This window comes from Athene cunicularia (assembly GCF_003259725.1).
Source record: "Athene cunicularia isolate RWA chromosome 1 unlocalized genomic scaffold, athCun1 chr1_part2, whole genome shotgun sequence".
NCBI classification, from domain to species: domain Eukaryota; kingdom Metazoa; phylum Chordata; class Aves; order Strigiformes; family Strigidae; genus Athene; species Athene cunicularia.
In genome coordinates, this window is record NW_020799092.1 from 16,309,765 (window position 1) to 16,336,473 (window position 26,709).

At 42.5% G+C, this 26,709-nt stretch overlaps 1 protein-coding gene across 4 annotated transcripts in view; it reads right to left on the reverse strand.

The window, feature by feature from the left end:
• Positions 1-25,599, reverse strand: part of CREB3L2 (cAMP responsive element binding protein 3 like 2) — a 37,880-nt gene extending 12,281 nt beyond the window's left edge. Inside the window, exons 1-7 of one of the 4 annotated variants that reach the window (XM_026866585.1) lie at positions 25,380-25,599; positions 10,149-10,315; positions 8,450-8,537; positions 6,488-6,666; positions 5,670-5,816; positions 3,912-3,970; positions 2,528-2,596 (exon numbers count right to left, since the gene is read on the reverse strand). In XM_026866585.1, coding sequence (XP_026722386.1) covers positions 2,528-2,596; positions 3,912-3,970; positions 5,670-5,816; positions 6,488-6,666; positions 8,450-8,537; positions 10,149-10,315; positions 25,380-25,509 — 839 coding nt within the window. In that variant the 5' untranslated portion in view covers positions 25,510-25,599. Of the gene's footprint in view, positions 1-2,527; positions 2,597-3,911; positions 3,971-5,669; positions 5,817-6,487; positions 6,670-8,449; positions 8,538-10,148; positions 10,316-25,376 lie in introns of all 4 variants that reach the window. The other 3 variants (XM_026866571.1, XM_026866580.1, XM_026866562.1) reach the window with 3 other exon arrangements.
• Positions 25,600-26,709: the final 1,110 nt, after the last annotated feature.

The following is a 26,709-nucleotide window of genomic DNA, read 5'->3' on the forward strand; positions in this document are numbered from 1 at the left end:
TACTGAGAATAATGTAGGAAGATTTTTACCAGAAGAAATTCTAGTGTTTCCATGGTTTGGAGCCAGATCTTGAAATGCAAGCAGGGTTTCCCTAAGTCTTAGGTATGTATCTGTGCAAATGTGTTCTATATATAGAATAGCATGCTCTAAAAAACTGATTGCACATACTGAAAGGAAACTCTACTGTTCAATAGTGGTATGTTTTGGAAATTGCCCTTCAGTTCCTCTCAACTCCAGCCAGACTATAAAAACATGATACTGACTGACAGCACGTACATGTGCATGAACTTTTAGGTAAGCAACTATAGCCCAGTTTTCCAACAAGATAAAAAACCAGCTTTGTCTTCATCTACACTTGAATGCATTAACATTTTTACATGCTATCACAGCTCTTTTCCTATTATCTTTCTTCCACTCTTACAATTTTTCACCACAAAAGAACAGCTCTAATGTTTGATTTTCTACTTTTAGATAATACCTTCAACAACATCTTCATTTTTTACTGCATTGAAAGCAGCAACTGAAGTCAACTGGGGCTCTGCTTTGGGCATATTAAATAACATAGATGTATGTATGGCTGTGTGCTAGGTACTTCGAGAAATAAAGTCCTAACTGTATAAATTTGGGCATCCAAGAAGAAACTGATACTGGATAATTTTGACCATCACTGCTTTGAACTTTGATTCCTGACTGTAGATCAGAGATGGAAGTACCAGCTATGGGATTCTATGAAGACAAGTTCTGAAACATGTGAACAGTTTCTGGATGCCACATCAAGGCTTTGTTCAAATACCAATGAGCAAATCAGACATTTTGAATTAGCCGTAGGAAGTGGATAATGTACATTAAACAAGGGCCTGGAACCATTCTCTGAATGAGATAGTTGCACAGTTATACACTAAATAAGAAAAGTGGTTCTTTGGAGTTAAGGTGACAAAAAACCATGATGTGGTATATTACATAATTCAGGCTTGATAAAAGCAGGCACTTTTACAAATTTCTCAGCATCTAAATAGCCAAAACAGCATGGACATGAATTAAAAGAATGTCTGTGCAGAGGGTTGGAAACATCTGCTTCTCTGCAGGAGATTACAAATCAGTATCAGTGTTACTGCAGAGGAAAGAAAACAATGCAAGTCATCGCACATGCCTAAGGTATGAAGGATTTGGAGATACCACTTAGCTGAATATTTTTTGAGAATTTAGCATGAGAGAATTAAGATCATCAAATAATAGAGAAGATGCTAAAGGTCTTGTCTAAAAGGATGGACAATACCAACAAAGCTGTTCTCATGACAGCATCCAGATCAACTCAGAGATGAGAAGAGCTGGCCAAATTCAGCTGAACTGAGAACAACTCTAGGCTTGACAACATGTTGTCTCTGAGTGGTTCATCCACATCTGCACCCCTCCTTAGAGCAGCTGGCCTTCAGCACCTTCTGGGACAGATCCTGAAAGAGAAAACACTACTCTACACCTACAGAACAATTCCTGGTTCTTTTATGTAAAACCCTGGAGGAATATACAAGAGGCACAGAAATGGCTTGGCTCTCTTCAAAAAAGCAGCAGATGTCTTTATGCATGAACAGTGTGTGGGAGACACTCTCCAGCAAATTACTGCTACAGGGTCTGGCTCCATGAAATTAGAGATTGGATCCGGAGATTAGAAACAACACATGCCACTCAATTAGCATGGCTGCCAGACAAGCTCTAGGGCCATTTTCCATGGTTGTGGATCTTATCTTCAAAACCTAGCCTCCTCCCACACTTCAGTGCTACCACCATGTTCAATGGTAATTTTCAAAAATCACTACAAAAGCCTCTAACTAGGTGTTAACAGTGGTCTAATACCTACTCACTGAAATTTGCCATCATTAGAGAACACACCGAGCATAAGCCATGACTGACACTCACTCTCAGCTAACATCTGATTAAAAGCTCAGCTGTTCAACATTTTCTGCCATGTGTCCTTTGAGAAAGCCACCACTGAGTCACCCATTTCTTCAGAAACGAATAAACAAGAATTTGATTTTCCCCCTCCAAATGAAGGAAATTCTGGGGTGGGAGATGGTTAGAAGGGTGCACAATAATTGCAATGACATCTCATAGTCCAGAAGGAAGTAATAATGACTCTTGAGCTTCAGCACTGTAATTTCTGGAAGTGTCATGTTCCAGGTCAAGGTCTTCTGTCTAAACAGTCTTCCACTAAACAGACAATTTGGAGAGTTGGGCTGTAGTTTTGTTTGTTATGTATCACTATTCATGTTTCCCTAGGCAGTGAAAGGACTCAAAGAAGAGTGCTAAAAGATTTCTCAAGCACACCACAGGCTAGTGAGACAGTTTAAGATCTTTTATCAAAGCCTCTGTGCTTTACATCACACTGCAGTCACGGTAAGTGTTCTTCCTCATTTTTCTTTGACATTAACCAGCTTGGATATAGCTGTTCTTCACATTTCAATTGATCTCGATTTTCACTTTTCACTGTAATATCATGGTACAGCTTTGTTTTATTCCCTTTGTACCTTACCTGTTAGTATTCTCCAGGACTTCAACCTTCTTACGCAGCTCACTATTTTCATTTGAGCAAGTCTCAACTCTGGGGACAGCACAAAGAAAGAAAGAGGAATGTAAAAAAATCAGTCATTTATTAAACTTGTTTTCACAGAGAGCTCTATGATCTTGCCTACATTTAATGAAGAGTTACACCAATGAACTTCAGTCATAATCTTTAATCATATTTCTTCATGTAAAAGACATTGCAAAAGATCCTACTAGCTGTGGAACACCTTCTTACACTGCTCAACTACATCCCAGCTGGTGCAGATCACTCAGGATGGGCTGTAACTACTTTATGCCCCTTGATATAGCAACAGCAAAGACCCTGCTCAGACATTCTCTGTGCATCAGGCCATGGCACAGATACTTTAAAAGTCATAGAACATGCTATATTTATGTTGTTAGCAAGTATTCTGTGCAAAGGTGTTCAATGTGTGCATTTCATTGTTAGGATGAGGCACCAAGCAATTTAGCAAATGTCATACTTCTGAAAACAGATATTCGAATTTCAAGTTTAGGGAGATTAATAAGCCAGGAGGATTCATTTGCAAGAGAGTGTTCATTTCCACACTGCCCCTGGAAACCCCCTAGAGTTGGTTAGGACTCCTAAAAAGACAAACATGATCAGATGAAATAGCTTCAAGGAAAAAGGTAAATGGAAATAGCTTTGATATCTGTATGTATATGGTGGCATTTCACAAGAGTAACTCTGAGAAAGCAACACTCATCCACAAAGAGGTAAGAAGTAAAAAATGAAATTACATCAAGGATATCATCAAAGATGGTACAAGGGGTTTAAAAGACCCATCTGTGTGGTGCAGAAGAGAAATACTAAGATACTTGTCTGTTGGAAGAAAGATTAACTTGGGATATAAATCACTAACTGGGGGTTTGTCTCCTCGCTAAAGGAAGTCAATGGGTCACATGCTGTTTTCCTGCATCCTGCTTACTTTCCCAAGCAGTCTTGACTCACCTACTTCGTACTGCTGTCTCTGTCTGCACTAGACGACAGAATATATTCACTCTGAACCCACCTTTCCCTGGACACTGCCCACCCACTAGGCCAATGGAGCTGCATGAGGGGGAGGCCAACAAGAGATGGGTCTTGCCTTATATAAGGTTTAAAGTCTCTGTTGGCATGTTAGCAACGTGTTTCAGGTAGACACGGTTATGAATGCTGCACACCAGCACACGTACAAGCAGAAGCCAGAAGAAGGGGCTTTTCTCAGTCATAACCACGAGATGGCAGCTGGCACTCTGTGCACGACACAGTCCTAGCATCAACAGCTGGATCCCTTCCCAGTCCAGCAACTAGTGCTATTGGCCCACTTGTAACAGGAAGGAGATTGGCTTACTTTTTTTCCAGACTGTCCATGTATTCTTTCTTTTTTCTTCTACTTTCCTGGGCAGAGATCTAAGGAATAAAGAAGAAAAACACAAAATATTTGCATAGAAAAAAAAGCATCAGAGATGAATTAATAAACTGGTAAAAAGTCCTGACGTGATTAGATTCAAGCCTCCATGCTGTTCTCATTTCTATTTCTGGCAAGAAAAGCACTGAGTTGGACTGTTTCCATATCCTGAAGCAAGAGTGTTCCTCTCAGTAGTAGGAAAAAGATCATTCCCTGATCTTACAGAACTAACCTTAAAAAGTAAATCACATTCATCTGGAGAGAATATCCTAGGACAGATACTAAAAGATGATCCCAGGACAATGTCCTGCGTCTGGGAGAGGAAAAGCCCACGTATGCATTAGAAAGCTACTTTGTAGAAGAAGACTTTGGGGTTCCTGATGAACAAGTCAAATATAAGTCAGCAATGTGCCCCTGTAGCAAAGGTGGCCAACCAGATCCAGGTCTGTACTAACAAGATCATAGCCAGCAGGCTGAGAGAAGTGATTCTTCCCCTCTACTCAGCACCTGCAAGACCACAGCTGAGTACAGTTTGTGGCTCTGAAATCAATAGCTTGGATGGACAGAAGCAAGCCTAGAGGAGGACCATTGCTATAATAAGCATGCTGAAGCACATGACACATCAGGAAAGGCAGAGAAAGCTGGGTTTGTTCAGATTTAAGAAGAGAAATCTAAGGAAGGAATCCTATTGCTGTCTTCAACTATCTTGCATTGTGAGAGACTTCTCAGAGGTGTACAGCAAAATGCCAAGAGGCATCAAATACAAGTTGTAACAAGGGAAATTCCAATTAGATGTTAAGAATTCTACTTATTTGCTTTTACCACAGGGGCAGCCTAATATCAGAACAGGTTGACCAGAGATGCTGGGGACTCGTCACTCTTTGAGACAGTAAAACGTAACTGGACAAGACCCTGAGCAATTTGCTCTAAGCTGACCGTGCTTTCAAAGCAAGGAATTGGACCAAAGGACCTCCAGAGATCCCCTCCTGTATAAATAAGTCTGATTATATGAAAGTGGTACACAAAATGCATGAGGTCTCTTCCAAAAATTAAAAAAATATATATTACAAAACCAAATTCCAAGTCGGTGAGGGAAAATTTACACCTCTATCTGCAAAACCAATAACAGAATGCATTAACTATCAAAGATGTGCTAATATCCACTAGAATGAGTGAGATGGACGTGTCTGAGAAAAAAATGCTTTCCTCCCTATCACTAGGTTCTTCCCCATGTTGGAAGAAAGAAAAGACTTGTAGACCATTTCACAGCCTTGGTATCAACCATTAATTTAAAAGTCATGGACTTCAGTGATCAAAAGACTAGGGCACTGAAATACACAGTCAGATTTTAAAACATGAAACAGTGGAAAAGAATACCATCACGATGGAAAGAATACAGGTCTTTGCCTACTATAACGGTAGGATTGTACTGTTTTTAAAATGGAGCCAAGCAACAGCAACTTGATACCCTGCTTGCTAAGTACTCTATTGTTCATGTGTTCAGGTAAATAGCTGAAGAGAGGCACACTGTCACAATGACACACAATTTGATGGATGTGTTTAGGAACAAAGAAAAACACTTTGTTAAAAGACATCTTACAGCATTCAACAGTACCACAGACCATTACTACAGAATTGTTGCAACATTTTTTTAAATGCAGGATGAGTAAGAATTACCCAGCAAGGTTAACTAACATTTACCTTGTTCTTTATTTTCCTGCGGATTTTCTTCAGCACTTTCTCTTCTGCTTTTGTCAGGGGCAGTTTGGTAGGGATTGGGTACCCCTCTGCTATCAGTGTTCTCTTCTCCTCCTCTGTCAGGATGAGTGGGCCTGTCCCCTGTAATTTCTGCAAGTGTCAAAGAAATGAAATAATTTAACAGTAAGTGCACGCAGCCCTAGAAGAAAAGTGTCAGGGAAGACAGGCAGCAGCTCTCCCACTTGAGAAAGGACTCTGCCTACTCAAACAGCAGTCTTCTGCAATTGGGAATGCATGGAAGGGGAAGACCTTTTAGATAGCTTCCATTCAGAGACTGAACCATTGGGGTGTGATTCCCTCAAACTAGTTGTTCTTGGCCCAGCTCTGCATACATTGAGGACCAACAGTAAAACTTCCCTTGGCTCAAACAGGGAAAGAGACAAATGAGAAGTACTGCTGAAAATCCCTCCCCAAAGATCACCACTTGCTTTCAAGAGGACAGATGCAGATCTACCAAGGACAGGTTAACCCAGCAGGGCTGGGCCCTAATGCAAAACAGAATCCAAGATGGGAGAAACGTAATAACACTGTTGAACCCTGTCTCAGCTTAGCGAGAGGCACATGCTGTTCTTTGTGGGAACAGAGCAGACCAGAGAGCAAGAATTACTGGATTTGCAGTTTTGACCAGAGATGGATTAATGTGAAGAACAAAAGAAAGCTAGCAAATCCATGGCAAAACCAGTAATTATTAAAAAAAAAAACCAAAAACCAAAACCCAAACCCCAGATAGATCAATGCTGGAAAAAGACAGCCCAACTTACATGTGGCGCAGTCAGGAGAGGGGAATTGGAGAGCGCTGAAGCTGTGCGCGATGTCACCTTAGCCGTGGCTTGTAGTTGCATTGGGCTTGAAGGAGGGAGTGATCTAGCCGGGCTCTGCCCTCCTTCAGAGTCACTGCCATGGCTGCTGGGAGGGGTTGGAGGCAAATGCAGGGGATCCACTACTAAATGGCAAGAGAGACATATAACATAAGGTTTTGAGGTGCTAATTTAAATTTCCTCTAGAGCTGCCACCACCATCACCACCCAGTTTCCAAGACTAGGATTCTCTGTTAAAAAATGGATCAAGCAAAGTGGCAACTTGGAAGATTTTCAGAGCATGCAAGGTCTCCAATGGAGGAATGAAACACAGCAGCTATCTTTAGGTTCAACAGCAAAACAGGGCTCTGTGCATATGCTTCAGTCATTTCTACCTACACTTAAGCTTCTTCTCCAAATGCTTTGAGGTTTAGGTATAGCCCTCCAATACAAGTCTCCTGTGCCTGGAAAACCACAGTGTGCTTTTTCTCTAAAAACAATAGTCTTTCCTAACTTTGCTGTGGATTAAACAAATCACCAGTATTTTTCAAGAGAAGGTATCACATCCAAGGTGTTATACGAACAGGGAGGAGAGAAATAATCTGCCTCCTAAACTTGGTTTGGCACAACTGGGAAGAAGTGACAATACAGTGACTGCAAAGGTTTTAATGTACTTATGGAGAAAGAGCAGCACAGGCAACCAAGACAGGAACCCCTCTCACACTGTGCTATCCAGGGCCATAAACTAACTTCTACTGCACTTGTAGCCAAAAGAACCTGTGCTAGAATTGGCAAGCAAAGTGCTGCTAATGACTAAATGGGTCTGGACAAAGAGAAACAGGGCAGTGTCTCACCTACTCATATTACATGGACAATTTAGCAGATGTCCAAACCAGATATAACTAAATAATTTTTTTCTTGAGATAAATTCACAGCAATAAAAATTGAGAGTAGGAAGGTACAGGGCTGAATTTGCCATCTTCCACTTGTTATACTTCACAAATTTGAGTTGAAAACATCAAATGGGTGGTGGGGGAGGAAGGAAGAAAAATAGCAACAAAAAAAAGCTGTTATATATGAGCTCTTTTTGTCTAGCATCTTAACTCTAGTAATTGCCAGAAGAAGATACACACTTGAAAAACAGCAAGGCCCTTAATCCCACAAATTGAGCAACTGAATCTATGCCCTGGGTTGAGATATAGCCTCCCTTTTCCCACCTGCTACATCACTTGCTTCTCTCCCTAGAGCAGTTCTACTTACCTACACAAATGAATTCACCAACAAAGTATCAAGTGTTCCTAACTGAGATGCAGTTATCTGCTCAAATTTCAGCCAAAATATTTGGCTCTTTCAAACTTTCCTTGACAGATTACGTGCTAGAAAACCATGTTTAACTTTAAGGGCAGGGATTATTGTTCCTCCTTCCTCATTTATAGATTAATGCAAATGAGTCCTGGTGGTTCCTAAAAACTCTACTAAAACTAATATGCAACAAACAGATGCACCTAGCTTTTAATTTAATATAAACTCACATCCTTGCTTTTGTATCAGAGGTTAAAACGGTAAAAGTTTCTACTTCTGCTCTCTTCATGTTTTCTATGCCTTTGTTAATCCCCTCAAATTGATTTCTCTTCTAGCCTAAATAATCCTGAGCTTTTCATGCTCCCTCCAGCAACTGTACAATTGTTAATAGGATACAGACAAAAATGGGATAATTTTCTTTGTGATAAGCAAGGGAAAAAAAAAGGAAAAAAACACATAAATGGGTCAGAGAGAGGCAGTGTGAATTGAATCCCTAGAAGGCAACAGCTTCAGCCTAAAGATTAATATGGCCAATGAGGAAGCCAAATATTTAATCAGGGTAAAGTACATTCACTGTGCATTCTGGTCATCTCCCCCTGCATTCTGGGTTGGTAATTAACAGACCTTCCTTAGAAGAGAGGTTCAGGAACTGATCAACTTCATGGGGCTCCAATTTAATCTCTGGAAGAACTTTCTGGCTCAATGGTTTCATCTAGAAAAGAGAAATTAACAGCATGAAAACCCAAAGCACACATCTTAAAAATCTTAATAGAAGGACACCAGGATGACTTCTCCATAAATGGAGAGGTTTCCCTCTCCTCCTGCTCTGCTACAGGCAAAGCTTTAACTGCTTCACACAGTTTGCTAAACCAGGCTACAGAGAACACTGCCCTGACTACTCCCACTGTGGCTTTTCTTACTACTATATTTAGCTAAATAAAAGATTATGCCTCAGAGATGACATTTCAGACTGAAAGCTAGCATGCAACCCACTCAAATTACTTCTCTTAGCAACAGAGCTGCTGCTAAGATTTGCCGGACTGCACAGTCTGTTTGAGCAGAGACAGAAACACTCCTGGCAGTGGGGGAGAGCCTGTTCAAGACCATTGTCATAAAGGAGCAAGAGCAAGGTGCCAGCCACTGGGGACCAGACTATCAGACCCAAGTTCCTTTCATGGTGTGGAGGAGCATGAAAAGAGACAGTCACAGCTGACCAAAGTCTGGAAGACATCTGGCTTGCCCTGTTGACAGGGCTGAGACACCAGGCTGACAAGCTGTTGCCCAGAGTTTGCCTGAATGCTACAGTCCCAGGCTTGAAGAAGTCAGTCTGGCACACCAGCCTGCTCATTGCAGCCAAAATCTCTCTCAATAACCTGTGTAACTAATCTGTGCAATGGTAATGAGCCTCCAGTTAGTCCCAATATACTCTGCAAATCATGGCATTCCGAAGTACAGCAGGACTACATACCAGGGATGGCACATTCAGACTACAGGAGAATTATGGGAAACGTGTTTTTTCAGTTTTTCATAAAATAATTTCTGTTGCACTTATTTTTGACCAACATCCAAGTGGAAACATTTATTTTCAGCATATACTAACTCCACCCAGCCGGGACTGACATTGCACCCTGGGAACTGAGAACAGTCAATGCTTCTTCCTCCACTGATAGGGGACTCTGACATCAGCTGCTGCAGTTCATTCTCCTTAACCACAGCCAAACTATGCTCTTGAGAATGCCCACTGGATGCTCCAGCTGTGGTCAGAAAGGCATCACAAATGCTCCTTACAGGGCAGGTTGGTGTGGATGCAGCAGAAGCTCGAAATGTGAAAGCTCCATAGATCTGGCAAAAGTGACTTAGCAGGCAAACAGAGAAACTCTGCAGTCATTTCAAACATTAAGTTTAGTTCTTATTAGGGGAAGGCACAGCAGCACTAAAGCAAGTTATTATGGAAGACACTTAGCTTGTCATAGGCTCAATAGGGCAAATAGGTTAATCAGTTCAGGTGGGGCTGGGTTCATTAGAAACTGTTTAAATACTTTTAAGAATGCATAAGCCCCAGGTTTTAGGGCTAGCAGAGAAGAGAAGAGAAAGTTGTGCATCCAACCACTAAGACCTGAAGATGCAGATGTTTTGAAAAACAAAAAATCAAGTTCCTACAGCAGCAGTGGGACAGACGCAAACGATAAAAACATTAAAGCAGACTGCAGTATGCACCCTGAATTGACAGACTTTGGCACCAAGGAGGCTACACTGGTATGCAGAGTCCTGGGAGAATTTGTAGTTAATTGCACAGAGAGGAGAACAGAAAGTCTGCATGTACCAGGGCATCGGTCTGTAGCTCAGGCTGTTCCTCCTTCAGTGACGTGGCTGTGACGGTCAGACTGACTGAGGGAGCAAGGCCTGACGTCTCACACAACTCTGGCTCAGTCTTTATTGCTGCTGGAGTCAGGTCTGTACCCAGACACCATTCCTCATTTTCCAGGTCACCTGCCAGGGAAGGAAATTGGACACCACATGTTTAGGTCAGAGACAGAAAGACTACAAATGAAAATAATGTCATCCCTCCTCCAGAGAAGGGAAACAAACACAGAAGGCATTTCAGTCTATCAACAAAACTCTGTCCTTACTATTCACTCTCAGTCAATGCAGACAGCCGTGCCATTTCAGGGCTGTAACCTAATCCTAGCCCCAGGATACAGAGAGGAGCAAGGAGGAAAGACACAGAGCACTAATCACTGTACATTGCCGAAAGCTGCTAACACGTAGCAGAACAAGACTAAACAAGCCATTGGGTAAAGCAGCCAGGGAGCCATGTCCTACATACACTAATGCCTGCTGACTCAGTTTTATTTCCCCTTGTAGAAATAGCATTTAGCCAGACTTCTGCTCCTTATAATATTTGCAATCATCAAATAGACAGAGTGGTGATATTATACTTTTAAGAACAAAGGATTTTTCACACTCTCAACTTCAAAATTTTCCCCCCAAGGATTCATTTAGTAAGTATAAAAGAGGATAGAGGCTTTGATGATTTCACAGGAGCACCAGTGCTGTGGTGATCATGCTAAGTCTCTCCCCAGAGCTTCTGGAAGTCACAGCAGTATTTTGACTGGCAGCAATGAAACGTGCATCACATCTTGGCAGAATTGTCCTCTAGCCCGACTTACTGCAAGCTCCTAATCAGAACAAAGTCATGCAACTTTTCACTGGACAAAGCTGAAAGGTTTGCCTGGCACTGTCAAGAACTGGAAGAAAGTTGGCATGGTAAGTTGGTAGCTCCTCTATTTTCATTCATGAAGCAGCCACTGTTTGGCTTGCTGAGAAGGACTTATTCTCCCAGGTCTAAAATATGATAGAGGATCAAGAACTTGGAAGGACTCAACCTTTAAAACAACTCCACAAGGCTATTAACAACCCCACTTTAAAAACATAATGCATTTTTGGCAGTTGCAATTCTGCCTTTAAAAAATTCCCATCCCTACTGCTAGAGTTCAGTTATGTAAGTTCTCTTCTCTTGCAGGAAAGTACCCTACACCAGCTGTACTGCACCCCAACAGTGTACAGCACAGTCCTCTGACACAACTTGTCAGTAGTTGTGAGAAGCACATCCATCAAATCAAGCAGCTGGAATCTGAGGCCAAATATACGTAAAAGAGTGTTAATCTTTCTGTCAGAGCTTTCTCCTGTCTTCATACAGAGTATTTACTGCATATATGGAGTTAAGCAGAGCAACCACATACACTGTATGGCTAGTAAACAGCAAGAGCTTTGAATTAACTGTATGCTGCATCAGCACCGTGGGAGGTAGCCAGGGTGCTGTGGCTGTGCCACCAGCAGTCTGCAAGGCTGACACAAGACCCTTACACAATGACTGTATCAAATTGGTGAGATGTCAAGGGAGTTCAGCTGCAACAAACAGGTAACAAAATCAAGAGCGGGCTTACAGCCTCTGTGCTGCTCTCTGCCCTTGTTGTTAAGACCACACACACATATGGCACACAGGCACTGGACAGAAGCTGGGTGACTGGAAGAAGGGAGAAGCATGTACCTCTCCATTGCTAGTAATTACTTTGTGGTGGGACCTAACCTCCACCGCTGGCAAGGAAGGAGGTAATTTGAGTAAAGACACACCAAGGAATTAAAAATGAAAAGTACATATCCTGTAATCAGAAGCACAAGAACAGTGAGCCCAGCTCTGCCAAGAGAAGTAACTACAGCAAGGGTTGAACACCATATTTAAGTTTCTGGAGAGCTGACTCCCAAAGCTTTCTGGGAAATGCCAAAATATAAAACCAGAAGTATTTATGAAAAAAGAGGTAGCATTGTCTAAATATTAACTCAGGAGAGAGGACACTGCTCTCTTTCAACCCTCCCTGAGCCTCTCTACTCACAAACACAGGAGTGCAGCTCCAACTGCAGTGAAATATTCAGTGGATCCGTGGACTCCCTCTAGCTTGCTGTGTGTGGATCATTCAGATAAGACCTTTAAAGTTCTCTTTGCCTGGAAATCCAGAATCCCTTGACAAATGCAACTTTCAAATGCTTTCTTGGATAACTTCTGCCAAAACCTCCCCCAACATCATTGTGGAGAGCCTCCTATGCAGAGCTTGCTGCCTCTCACACCTCTGGCTCGAGCTACACCATGTCAGTGCTATCCCTGCAATCTACTTTAGACTCCCTTTGGGAGGGAAGGCTACAAATAAATGAGAGCTAACACTGAAGCAAGTAATTAGCCCTGAACTTTCTGAGATTTGTATTATCATGCAAGTAGAAGAGAAATCTAGCCATGGGTGCCCTCTTAGAGGACATGGCATGTCCTCTAAGGCTGCACTTTGTGATGTTTATCACCACTAATCCCCAGACTCATCACAAGGATTCAGCTGCTGTAAGGCAGCAAGACATGCTGGCCTTCAGCTGGTCATTTTACTCCTCTGGAACCTGACTTTGCTGATTAACCTGACATCCCTGCCATCACCACTTAGATATGCACAAACTGCTCAGAGTTTTTCTGGGCTTTAAAGTCAGTCTAACCAGTTTGTAGGGTTACAGATGGTTTTCAGCGACAGCAACACGCTGCATTTAACACTGAGAAAACACTGAAGAACGACATCTAACACTTTTTTGACACTGCCTCTTATGATGCATGGTGACAGCTGTCATTACAGATGAACAACCCTGTGAAAGGAAGAGATGAAGCAACACACTGGTCAAATCCCACCTTGATACTCCCCTCTCTCCACTTTTATCAAGCCCCTACTATTCATTCAGTATCATGGTCAGTGTTGTGCAACAAGTTATTTTCTTTTGACATATTCCAGCTTCTGAAGTCACCAACAACCTCTCCTCTGCTCCAAGAGAGCTGCAAAAGGAGATTTCCCACTCTACTTTCTCCTCTTCCTGAGCACAGCTGGTTGACATTATCTGAAAATCATTCTTAGTTTATCTTTACAATAGCCCCTTAGCACCTTAGTTTACTCTGCCAAGCACTGTACTAGCAGAACAAAGTGGCAGCCCTTCTTCCAAAGCCCTTGAGAATGCTGCATAACAACCAGAAAAATTTAGGCAAACGGGGAAAAATTGAGCAGGCTACAGAATACCAGTCATACTGAGAGGAATGGCAGACCTTCCATGGAGAACCATGAGAGAGGTTTCATTGAATAATGAGAATGAGCAAGAAGGTACACATGAAATACTGAAATGAAAGGACAGTGGAGGCTGGCTCAAGGGATCTATTGGAGGAGAAGGGAGGTGTCTTCTCCAAACCAGGTAAGACACGTGCTATTGCAAGAGTCGATGACTGGTGTCAAGAAATTGAAGGTGCTTATATTTATATTTGACATGATCCAGGAGGTACATGTGAACTGTTGAGACAGAGTCCAAAACAAAAGGCTGAGAATATTATCTCATGACTGTATTCTAGACAGATATGAGTAGAGCAACCCTACATTGCTGAGGTGAGACAAAACACACTGCGAATAGTTCAGGTATAGAGAGAAGAAAGCCTCAACAAGAGGTTTAGCTATCCAAATGGCCAGGAAAATCCACATTCTGAAGTTGGTCACTTGGCTTTTAAAAATCTCTTCTCAGGCTTTAAAATATTAATTCCAGAGTTCACTGTTCAACAAGTCACACTGGCAGTCAGTCCCCCTTCCCAGCTGAAATTTCCTATGAACTTCAGAGCTCTATCGTGCTGTTTAGATGAGAAGCATTCCCCTTCACCAACGCCTTCATAAGCCCATGAATGCTAGGCATTCTGGCACATGAAATATGTCATTAAGTACTTAGCAAACTTTCAGCTAACTCTTCTACATGCAATGCACTAGCACTGTTAAATTTCGCATGCGGACTATGTCAACTGAACATTAATGTTGCAAAGCACCCAGATATTAAAAAAATACCTGTGTGTATATTTGCACATTATATACACCTAAAAATAGGAATGTTTTAATAATGTGATCAATTTCTCTACAGAATGCCTTACCCAACAAGCAGAATGCATGGCGCTCCCCTAACTGAGGAGCTACTCCATGTTTTGTTATTGTCTCATGCACAGCCTCATCTCTCCTTTACCATATATATACAATTCAAATTCTGTTCCCACAGAGCTGTTTAATTCCCTCCTAGGGAAACACTTCACCAACCTGAATTAGATTTCCACAGCGGTCCTGAAAATTCAAGTCAACCATGGAGAGACTGAGGCCAAAAAGGATCTAGTAATTTCAAACAGCCAACTGGAAACAACTGGAATTGGATTTTTCAGATGATTTCGCACTGTTATTATACTTTATTAAAATGCAGTATGCACTGAGTTTTCAGGTGTGGCTCTGAGCATCTACCACTTCTGCAAGTCTCAAATCAAGCATCCAAAAAACCCATTCATCACAGCAACCCAGGGTCTGTGACTCATGCATCTAAGATCTTATTTTCCGTGTCCCAAGACTAAAATTACATTTCTTGTGAAAACTTTGCATGCTGCTTCTGTCATCAAGCTTGTCCCACTTTTCCTGCAGACTCTCGTTTAGCGTGCATCTTTCACTTTCTTTTAAAAAACAAAAGGCAGGAGCCTTACAAAGCATCAAACTAAGTTCAATCGTGTACTGAGCCATGTTCTAACTGACAAGAAAAACTTTAAAAATGTCCTCTTCATTCCCAGCTGAACCCATCGTGAGCTCAGCTTGGTCCCAGACAACGACATGCAATGCGGTGTAAGATGCCGTGTATGTGATAATGCAAGAGAGAAAGCTCAAAATGGGACACCATTCCCTCAATACTGTAAGTGTAAGCACTGCACGTCATGCACACCAACAGCCAGGTGTCCCAGTAGCAAACTCCTTCTGTCCTCTGTCTTTATTTCAGAGGCCCTAATGCTGCCTCAGGTTCCATCATTTGCAGTTAAGATGGGCAATGCTAGTAGGATCTACTCAACATACCACAAGTGGACCTTCCTTTTTTACTCTCCTTTCTCCAGATCAATACACCTAGAAGGGAAAAGGCTATGCAACATTTTGCACAATGAAAGCTTAAGATCTTAAAAGTCCATCATGAAGACTGAAGTTCTTAGTTTTGGGTGCACAACACACCCAAATCAACTTCTCTCTACGCTGCACACCACATACATTATGGTGATAGTTTTCAACAGAAATAGCTTTCAGTGCTCCTTTTAAGCATCACAGCTGTAGCAATGATCAGTGTGTGTGATTTCAGCACACATAAAGATCACACAACCAACAAGGGCTGTGTCTGTACACAACATAGTTCTGCATTTCTTAAAAACCATTTTTAATATATATGTGTTTATATACAGATATAAAAAAAAACCCAAACCACAGTGTCTTAACACCATGTGCAGCTTTCTAGGATACTCATAGTTCTCTGAAGATTTCGCTTCATTTCACTTCTTTCCTTGTTCCATATAATATTATGGGAATGCAGGGTAGGAAAAGTTGAAAATAAGGTAAAAAATTCTTACTTCCGCTGCACTTTTTTTTAAATATCAGAGTTCCCAGCTAGTTTTGCTTTCCTTTTTTGAATTATTTCTATTCAACATCGTTCTATCCAACTAATTCTTCAAATCTTGTCCAACATGCCACCTCCTTTCCTGGGAAAAAGTAAATCTTCTTCAATATTGACTAAATTTAACTCTCTGTGATAGGTGTACAGAGAAACACAGCTTATGAAATTACTACAAAGATCTCCCTAGCTCCTCACATTCATTTCAGCACTCTTCATTAAAAAGTTTAACAGAGACACTTTTTGCATGGATAACCAAGGTGCATCCGTGAGTTGCTGTGTATTTTTAAATAAATTAAATTAGAGATGTATTCTGTATCTCTCCCTCACCCTTCCCAAGTATGGAGAATGCAAGTATTCAGAGAAATAACATGATTTTCACTTTTTTTTTTTTTTTTTTCCCCCCTGCAGTAAAAAGGAAGACAGCACCACTAGGTAAACAAACCCACACAAGGGGTGTAATCACTGAACCTAATCTTGAAGGGATAAGAAAACACCATACCACCATTACCATCATGACAGATCATAATCACACAGAAAACAGATGCATGCACTGTATGTCATTTGTAACAAGCCTGCAAATAAGATCTGTAGAAACATCAAGAGATAACCTTATCTGTATAAGCAGAATGAAGAGGTAACTCTCACCTCCTTGAAGTTCACTGTCCAAGCAACTGATAAAACAACTAGAGAAAGACAAAAGTGGAAACTTAAGCAGACCACAACAAACTAACGGTCAAAGTGTTCTGCAGAGGTATCAGAAGAGATATCTCTGGACAGGGTAATGAAAGAAGATCCCTAATGAGTCAAACTGTTCTCCAGCCAAGAGTATTTAAATAATCCCCCTCTTCAGCTGTGTCATGAATTTGAGCAAAAGGGCTTCAACTAATCCCTTTTGGTCCATGACCGACCTTGTACTGCCATCATGAACCACAAGGCTTCGATGCACATCCCACATGGCTCCTGTGCAGACATGCCATGTACAACAGTATGGTGGCTTGGACTTGGCTCATCACAGGTTAATAAGACACTGTGACTCAGATGGTGCTTGAACTTGCACTGAGGGTCCACGTTTGCAAAGCTGTACTTTGTACAACAGTTCAGTTCTTGCATGGATCCTACCCCTGAGATTGCTACCCCTGTACAGCTTGCAGCAGGATCCAAGGGCGCTCACTAGCTCTACACCACAGAAATACAGCTGCAAACTGGGAGCCACCTAACTGCAAGGGGAAAACACCTCCTGGAAGAGGCTCACAACTTGTTTAGGGGGAAATGGATACTCCTTCTGTCAGCAGAAACAACCCACCATGAACCCAAAAGGGCCTCTGCTGATGCACAGATTCTGGGCATGCTGCTGGACATGCCGCTCACAGGGAAGTTCAGTGTCCCCAGCTCTGCAGTCTGAGCCTTTCTAGCCTCCCAAAGGCAAGTTGGACCTTTCTGGAGGAATAACTGCTTCCTTGTCTTCCACCTGGGCTCACACCATCCCCAGTGCCCAGCTCTGGGCTCATGTAACACCCCCTGGCAGACACAAGCCCCGTTTATCATGCCTGAAATGCTGAACTTCAACACCACTGCTGCTACTCCCCCTCTCCTCCATGAGGTGAGAGCCCACATTCATCAACAAACAGTTTCTCTTACAATTTTCCAGATGGCATTTCCCCCTCCCAGCATGCACACACACTTCCATCACAAATAATGAAACCGAAGCCCGTGAAACAGCCTCAACAAAGGAGGCACTGTTTGACTACCAAACATTGGGGTCCTTTTTAACATGCCAGAAAGGGAAAATTGAAATAAATAGGCAAAGATGAGCAGCAGCGATATACAGTAATCACAACACACAGCATAAATAGCCTTTCTCCTAACAAAGGATCACCAGTCATACCAGCATACCCCCTTTGAGAGGCAGGGAGTCCCTCTAAACCCCACAGATTATCTGTATCATTATCAAAGTTATTAAGATAGGAACAAGGACACATTGTTCCTCTCATACCTAAACAACCAGGGTCAATACCCTCTTTCCTGCGGAGAATTTGACAGTTTTCAATCAAACTCATGTTGTCACATAAAACCTGCCAGGAGATGTCTTGGAGTTACAGGCTTTGTTTTAACCTCTCTTCAGACTAAGACTTTACACAAGCACAGCTGTCAGCTGGAATACAGTTCCTGATGTTTTTCATTATTTTGCTTAGGGGTAGAAAAATGTTATCTTATATATATGGGAGTGAGGCACAGACTGAGGTGGTAGCTTGGATTTACAGCCTTAAAGCCTGATACTATTAAATGTCCTATAAAAGACTATGATTTTTTTTTTAAGTTATGTGAAAATTATCCACAGAAGCACTGTGTTCAAGTAAAACCGTTCTCTCTCACCCGTCTGAATTTTTCTCCCCACAACCCACATGATGTTGTGAAGGCATATGTGTATTATGGCAGCAATCGGGCTTCGACACACATCAGAAGGACTTGATGCTCACAGCACATAACTGAGCATGAACTCCCAGTGCAACACTACAGAGAGAACGAGATCACTGGCTTCAGAAACAGCAGGGCTGGAAGTGAGAGGAGTATTCCCCTAATATGCATCAGTAGGGAAACTATTCCTCGGAAATCAGCTCCTGTAGTCACTTGACATAAGAGTTTTGAAAGGAACTGCAAATGTCCCTTTGTTTAGAAAGGAACTGCAATAGCTCAATGTCCAGAAGATACCCCCTATAGGGAAACACCAAGGAAGTGCAGTTCATTTAAACTGTATCTAAGCAGAAATCAAGAGGGAACTCAATCACAGCCTACAAACACCTGGGGAAAGAGGCTTCCGAGAGCAGATGGTTCTTACTCCAGCAGGAACAAAGGCCATAAAAAGATCTCATATGTTGAACTGGAAGCCAAAGGAGGTCTGACTGCAAATAAAGTTGTCAATTATTAACAGTAAGCATAAGTAAGCACCAAAATGCCCACCTCTAAATCAAAACTGACATTTTTCAGACACACTGCTGCCCAAGTAGAACTTACAGGCTTGATTCAGAGTGACCTACTGAGATTTTGGAGCTTGGATGTATAAAAGTTCAGAAGTCTTCTCATCCTTTAAAACTGCAGATGCTGACAAGGGCTGACTACTACCCTTCAGTAGTAGGTAAAAACCACCCGAATACAGGCTACCACCACCAAATGGCTTCCTCCCCATTCTCCCCACAAAAATAAAAAAATACACAGGAAAAATGTCGTAGTGGAATGTGCTTGCAAAAACTATCAGCATGGCTTTGATAGCATCTTTTCAGAACATAAGTGAATTTCTTTGTCCAGTTCCTTTTCTTTAAAGTCAGGGCAGAGGAGGTTCTATTTTCATTGTTGACATTTCATTGATTCAGTATTTAGAGAAAAATAAAAGCAGGACAATGCATTTCTCTCTCTGTATATAGCCTATATAAAAAAATAAAATTGATATATAATATAACCTACTATACATAATAAATTATGACGTATATACACCATATGTACACATATATATTATGTGTGTGCATATATATGTATACACATAAAATGTATGAAAACCACTCCGAGTCTCAAGTCCACAAGCACCTCTACATGAAGAAACAGCACTGATTACTGCTTGTGGACTCCATCCATAAGCAAGCATTCTCCTGTACAAAGAGCTGCCTGAGATGAGGTCTGGATTTATCATCGAAGGGCTATTTGCCCTGGAGAAGCGGGAGCCATATACAATGATTTTCAGGGTTTTGTTTGTTTTGAGTTTCTTGTTTGTTTTGTTTTCTTTTTCAAACCATGCAGGGAGACGGAGATGAAGTTTAAAAGGAAAATTTGGTGTTTAAAAGCACATTACAGGAAAACATAACCTCAGCAGTAAAAAACCCAATAACAACACAGGTTATATTCAGGGGCCAGCCCCAGTTTTGGCACAGCTAAGCATAAAATAGAAACATACCATTTCTGCAATCAGTCTGTCAAACCTCTAGCCAAGACAAGCTGCTTCAAATCCAACAGTAACTTCAAAGCATTCCTGAGCAGGAAAGCACGAACAGGAGGGGCAGGTGGGGACCAAGACTAGTCTCAAAAGCAGAGCCCTCAGGGGACAGGGAAAGGAAGGCAACCAGCCACCTGGCCACAATTTCAGGAGAGAAACCATACAAATGACTAGTCGGTTCTTGACTGTCTGAGCCCTGCCAGGCTCACAAACAAAAAAATACACACAAGACCCAAACACATGCCCACTGCAAACCACCCCCTATCACTTGAGCTGATCCCAGAGGATGAAAAGCCCCACACAGATGCTGCAGCCTCTGTGTCCACATTCCTACTGCACACCAGCCCCTCAGTATCACTTGTACTTAGTTCTGGCCTATGAATCTCATGTGTCCAAAAAAGGGGCAGCCACTGTCCTAAAGTTTGTGCCTACGGCTGACAAGATCAAACATCAGAGTGCAGGGAAGGACCCTACATTCACATCTCAAGTCAGACAGGAGGCTAACCACAGTCCTGCTTGAAACGTGGTTCTTGCCTTGCTCCTGGCTGTATGACCCACAGCAGCCCTTCCTTTTCAAAAGGCTGAAGAGACTGGAAAACTGAAGACAGACGTGTAACAACCATAAAAGAAAATAAAGCTTTTCCCCCTAACCCTTTACAACTGTCAGAAGTGAACCTGTGTCCCAAAAGGCCTTGATGCACAACAAGAGGTCTCCCTTATCCATCAGCCCTATTCTCAGCCTCCTCTCCCTGCTTCATTTCCTTCCAAGAAGCATTTTCCATTTCACAGCTACCCACTGTGCTTCTCCACAGTTACCTCAAAAAACCCAGGGCTCACAACTAGAAAGCCGAAACCTGCTGTGAGCGAAGTGGCAGCGCAATTGGTGCATCTCATCGGTACCTGGGAAGCAGCTTCCTTTTTCATGTTACAGCCTGGAGCCCTCCCCAGGCCAGGTGCCGCCTTCTCCAGTTCAGGCAAACAAAAGCACATGATCAGCTAGCTGCAAGCAAACAGCTCAGGCCTATAAATCTCGCTCTAGTATCTTTAGTCTTAAAAGTTTATGCAAAATTGAACATGAGAATAGATTCTCAGGGGGGTAAAAAACAAACAACTAAATGCCAGACCTCTTGCTCACATCTGCTTTAAAATAGTTACTCTTGCCAATGCTTTCATAGGCTGGAGATTTAAGGACTGACACCTTCAGGGACCCCAACTAGCAACAACCTGCAAGTATACAGAAAAGTTCTTCTGCACAAATCTAGGGAAATACCCTCAAAAGAGTGAAGTCAGAAGAGCAAATAACTGGGGAAAAATGGTGCTGGGACCTTGATCTTATGGATGCTTAAACATATTCTCACCTTGAGATCAACAGGACTCCTCAGAAGAGTTAAACCGATGCTTATGAGTTTGTCAGGTTTTACACTTCTAAAGCTTTTAAAAAAAACTCTATAAAATATTTACAATTACATGAATAGGTCAATTTAGCTGTTGTAGAAATTGTGGTAATGGCTGCATAGTGGCTAACGAAAATGGCTCACAGCAGAAGTTAACTGTTCCCCTGCAACAGTCAGTAAGAAGGTGCTTACGGAGTCAGAGTGATCATTTACTCCCCCATAATGGCTGAAAGGAAACATTAAATAACATTTTCAGTAAGGTTGTCAGAGACTTGGCAGGGAAAAAAAGATGAAAATAGACACTGAATGGCTTAAACCTGTCTTGAAGATCATGTGCCAAACAAGATGGGCCTTTTTCTCAGCCTCTCTGTCACCTGGGGCTCTGGGACCCCATACTTGGGAACACAAAAATGAAAACTGCTGCAAACATCGGGTGCCACTGAACCTGAGGGAGATGACTCCCAAAATCCAATTCCCTCCTCCAGCAGGCAGGCATGGTCTGAAGGAGGAGGGCAGAAAGGCAGGTAGCAGAGCAACACGAAGTGGGGCTGGCCTGGTGGCAGCACACCATCCCCAGCGCCGCCGGGCTGGGACCAATGACCGGGGTCATCCTGGGCCCACAAGGCCGTCAGGACCCTGCCCCAGGGTGGGCCACATTCCCCCAAGCGTCGCTCCTGCCTCTCCAACAGACCTCTCACCATGGAAGCAAACTTCAGTTTTTAAGGCTATTTTTCAGGTCAGGTGGGTACATTTCCCTTTAGGACACCAGATCTGTGTGGTACAAGCCACCCTCTGTCCCCACTCGCCACAAGCAGCCTCCCTCCCTCTGGCAGCTCTCGACTCACCAGCAGGCAGGCACGGGGCTCGGCAGCCACCCCTCTGCTCCCAGCACAGAAACGGCACCCGAGGGCTGAGCAGCCGATCAGTGCTCACAACATGCACCAAGTTAGGTGTGACATAGGGAGCCACCCAAGTTAGAAGTGATGTAGGGAGCCACCCTGAATCTCAACACTAACTAGCACCGGCACCTGAAAAGTTGCCTTTGCTGAAAGGAGTTTGCAGCTCCAGGTCACACCAACTGCTGGTGTGACAGTCCTGTAACAGGTGCCACTTCCAACCAAGTACGCATTGTCTAGCCACGTGGGCTAAGGGACCTGTCCCTAGGAAATCCTGGGGCTTCCCCCTCCTTGCACTTCCCCTGTCTTTACTTGCCCATAAGCTGGCCCAGGAGGGAATTTCTGCACTTCCTGGTAATAACCCACCAGCACTCATTGCCAGGACAACTGCTAAGAGAGTTACAAAGAAGAAACACTGCATTACTGACTTCAGGGCAAAGTGAGAACAAAGCCTGTTTGTCATGTGCTTTGAGCACATCACCAGGCCCTTGGTCCTCTAGAGCTAAGAGCAGAACTCTGAGATGGCATCCAGACCCAGCTTACCTGCTCTGTGCTATCCTCCTCCCCCTCGCACTGCTGCTGACCACAGGCACACAGGTGCACAGCTCATGAGCCCATAGCACATTTGCACACACACATGCAAGTGTCATACATGAGCCTCCTCACTAACTTGTTTCTACTCCCAGCCCTGCAAAATCATGAAGCCTCGTCATGGAAAAACCATGAACACGTGACAGCTGTAAGAGCTCAGCAATCTGCTCAGTGGGGTGGTTATTCGGAGGATGTAAAATTTTTTGCACGTTCTTTATGTAAGTCCCTCATCCAAAATCGTTTCTCAGTCCCTGCCACTCCACAAAACCAGTCCCCGTTCCCCAGCAGCAGGAGATCATGCTGGAGCACATGGACCTCCCACTCCACACCCTGTACCTCCTGCTCCCTGTATCTGTCCCCTTACTCCACCAAGGGGGCTGGCATTCACCAGAGCTGTCAGGAGCACTGTGTACCTCCACCATCTAACAAGGGAAATACTTTCAAACTCCAGTGTCAAACCCTGCAGTATGACCACCCACAAAATCCCCCTCCTGCTCTCATGTGCTCAAGTACTGAAAAATCATCAGGGTGATGCCTTTGAATATCTATCAGACTCTAATTCTGCAATTTCCTCTAGTATTTCTCTGAGCTTCACTGGTTTGAAGTCAACAGGTCTTGAAAGGTCGTGAGCGTGATTCCAGGGTTAAGATTAAATAAAATGCCATACACCAAGAACAACTCCTCCTCCTCCTCCTCCTCTCTTATGAAACACTCTGCAGAGTGAACAGAAGATTAAATGCTTTCCATTCATTTTCTATTTTTAAACTCACTTGTTAATGTTTCTTGGCTTTTTAAAACATTTGACTAGAGCTCTATTAATTACCCAGTGGTCTCAGCAGTATTGAGTTTCTTCAGGATTTTTCCCAAAGGAAACTCCCCTCACTTTTAGCCTAGTTTGAAGCTTCTCTAACTTCCAGAGAAGCTTCATTTCCAAAGTTTCTTGTGCTTGTTTCTCCTGCCACAAGTAATATCTCCTGCATGTATTAATTTAAATATATTCACATAAAACAGCTAGGAAATATGAAATAGGAAGGCTTTATGTAAATGGTGTTTCCAGATCGCCTCAAAAAACCCTGTCTCACACTGAAAAGCCTTCTCACAGGTTTTATTAGTTGTCCTCTTGGTGAAATCTCTAACAGACTGCATCTTGTTTTAAGAGAGTGCTTTGGACAACAAAACTGTCAGCCTTTGAAAACTCATGTCCTGGTGGATCTTCATAAACAGCTTAGGCTTGTTAATGCTTAGACATAAGCACTAATCTCTCTCCCTTTTATTGTGATGCAGCTTAGTACTCTACTGCTTTTTACTGTAAAGCTAATGTTGAAGACATAAACCAATTATTAGGAATGAAAGTCTGCCATGGTGATTATTCCTAATAGTTACCAGCTATTCATGGCCTTGCTCCTCTACCAACCAACTAGCTTTTACCTTGAACTCCCCTTCCTGTCAGCAAGTATCTTTATGACAGAACAAGCAGGTTGGATCTCTTCCTGCCACCATTCCCGTGTTTCCCTTTTTTCCCACCCAGATGTTTATAACTGCTGAATTAAAGACAACTGCTAAAAAATGCTGTTGGTTTTCACCATTTTCTATGCATCGCCATTTTCCACAACCACAGAATCTATAAAATTGCAGTTATGCCTTTACAAGATCACCAATGATTTCTTGATCGGCGTTATTTTTTTCTTTGCCTTTTTTTTAAATTTTCTAAAAAGGAAAAAAAAACCCTAGGACTTCAGCAAGACGGGTTTTAAGACTGGGACAGCACCTGAAGTTACATTCCCACATAGGTATTTAGAAACACAAATAAGATGATCCCATTTTCATTTTGGGATACCAGAAAGTTCTAGATACTTACTACAGAAAAAATAAGTGTAATTTTAATCTTATTAATAAACTTGAAATTACAGAGCTTTGAAGGGACCTCTGGAGATCACCTTACTAAACTCCTCATTTAGAGTATGACCAATCTGGATCAGGTTGCTCAGGGCCTTGACTAGCTCAGCTTTGAGTATCTCCACGGATGAAGACTTCACAGCCTCTCTAGATACCTGTTCAAATGTCTGACCCCCTCTCACGGTGAAAACTATTTTCCTAACACACAGCTGGAATTTCCTTTCTTGCAACTTGCAACCATTACTTCTTGTGCTATCACTGTGTATCCCAGAGGAGTCCAGCTTTGTCATTTCTGCACCCTTTCATCAGAGCCACAGAGAGCAGTAAGATCTCCCCTCTGCCTTTCCTCCAGAAGAACAAACAAAATCCACCTCACCCTTTCCTTACATGTCATGTTCTATAGTAACTAGACCTCATTTGACTCATTTGGCTTATCAGTCTCTATTTATCTTCAACAAACACAGATTCAGATACATGGAAACAAAAGTATTTCTGGCCCTTCTCCCATTTCTTTTGGATGGGCACTTCACTTCCAATTCAAAATGTTTATGCTGCAAAGTCAGTAACTTCTGCTGAGCATAATTTCCCTGTCTATGGACAAGTTTCTTTATTCACAACTCCTGCAGACTTAAAACAAACAAATTCCTTCTGTGATTTCATTGCAGGTGTATCAGTTAGCAAAGAGCATTCATATGCACCCTTAGTGCATCATCACCCCACTAGGAATGTTTCATTACTGCATCATCACAACAAATGAACAAGGGCTCAGTGCGTACTACCTTCATTAAAGTTGTCATCGGTCGAGATGTGGGTCAAGGGAGACTGGGGTCGAGAGTCCCCACAGAGGGAGTAGCTGTGTTCTGCCTGGATGAGGGGTGCTGGGGATGCTGGAGACAGTTCCACCTCCATTATTTCATTCTTCTCAGACAAGAAGGGATCATTCAAGAGCTGGCCTAGGACATCAGGTGAAAACTCATCCAGAAACTCTGTGAAGTGCTGTGGAGATAAAAAGGAGGGGGGAAAGTTTATCTCCTTGCCTGTCTGTTATGCCAACAACAGGAGAGCATTGATCAGAACAATTCCAGTATCTGCAGCAGGCATTTGTGCCAGTCAGCAGCAGGATCTACCAGCCCATGCCTAACAACCTCTTCCTCCAATCCCTACTTCAAGCTGAAGAGCTACAGCTAGAACAAAAGTCCTCTCAGAAGCATACATTACAACAGAAGAGCCTGTGATTAACTTGCAATGAAAATGGAAAACAGAAGCATGGTAGTCATGTCCCTGAAGCAACCTCCTTTACCACAGCATGAAAGATCCTGCAAGGTTTATCATCAGAACACTTTGTGTGTGGCACAGAATATATTGGGTTATTTTTCACTGAAGCAGAGAAGAAAAAGGAAACACAACCAGACACAGACTCCAATACCACGGATGACTATTTTATCTGTACAGAACACAAAGCACACTCAGGAAAACGGGTCCATGCACGTCCCCAGCCAAGAAATTAACACATTTGCTATAAAATGGGTTTCCTGGCTGACTTATGTATCTATTTTAGAAGTCACATTCCACCTAGGACTAGAACCCCTATCAAGCTTCTACCTAAAGTTCCTGACAGCCAGTACTGATTACCACTTTACCTATTACATGAATTTATTACACTGACAGTGCATGTTATGGCTGTATGTAGTAGGATAACTTTGTGTTTGTTTCTTATTCAAAATGAGCACAAATCAAATTTTGTGATCTACTTCCTTGAGACTCCAGTGTATTTCCCATCAATACCCCAAAACTCTGCATCTCTTCTTGGTTTTGTTTCCAATGTCAGAAAACTACATCTTTGACAGACCAAGAAACTGCACTGCCAGAAACCATTCCTGCTCATCTCATTCGCACAAAGAATTCTCTTTATATAGAAAAATATTAGTACAATGAATAGTAATGAGCTTTTTCTGGACAATCAGGCATTATCTGCCATCTTATACAGGAGTCTTTGTCGATTGGGGCATGATCCTACGAAAGTCTAAGTCTGTTTGATTTGCTCTGTTTTTGCAAGCAGTATTGATCTTGGCTCTTCATCCTGCAGAAACAAACACTGAAATTCAAGAT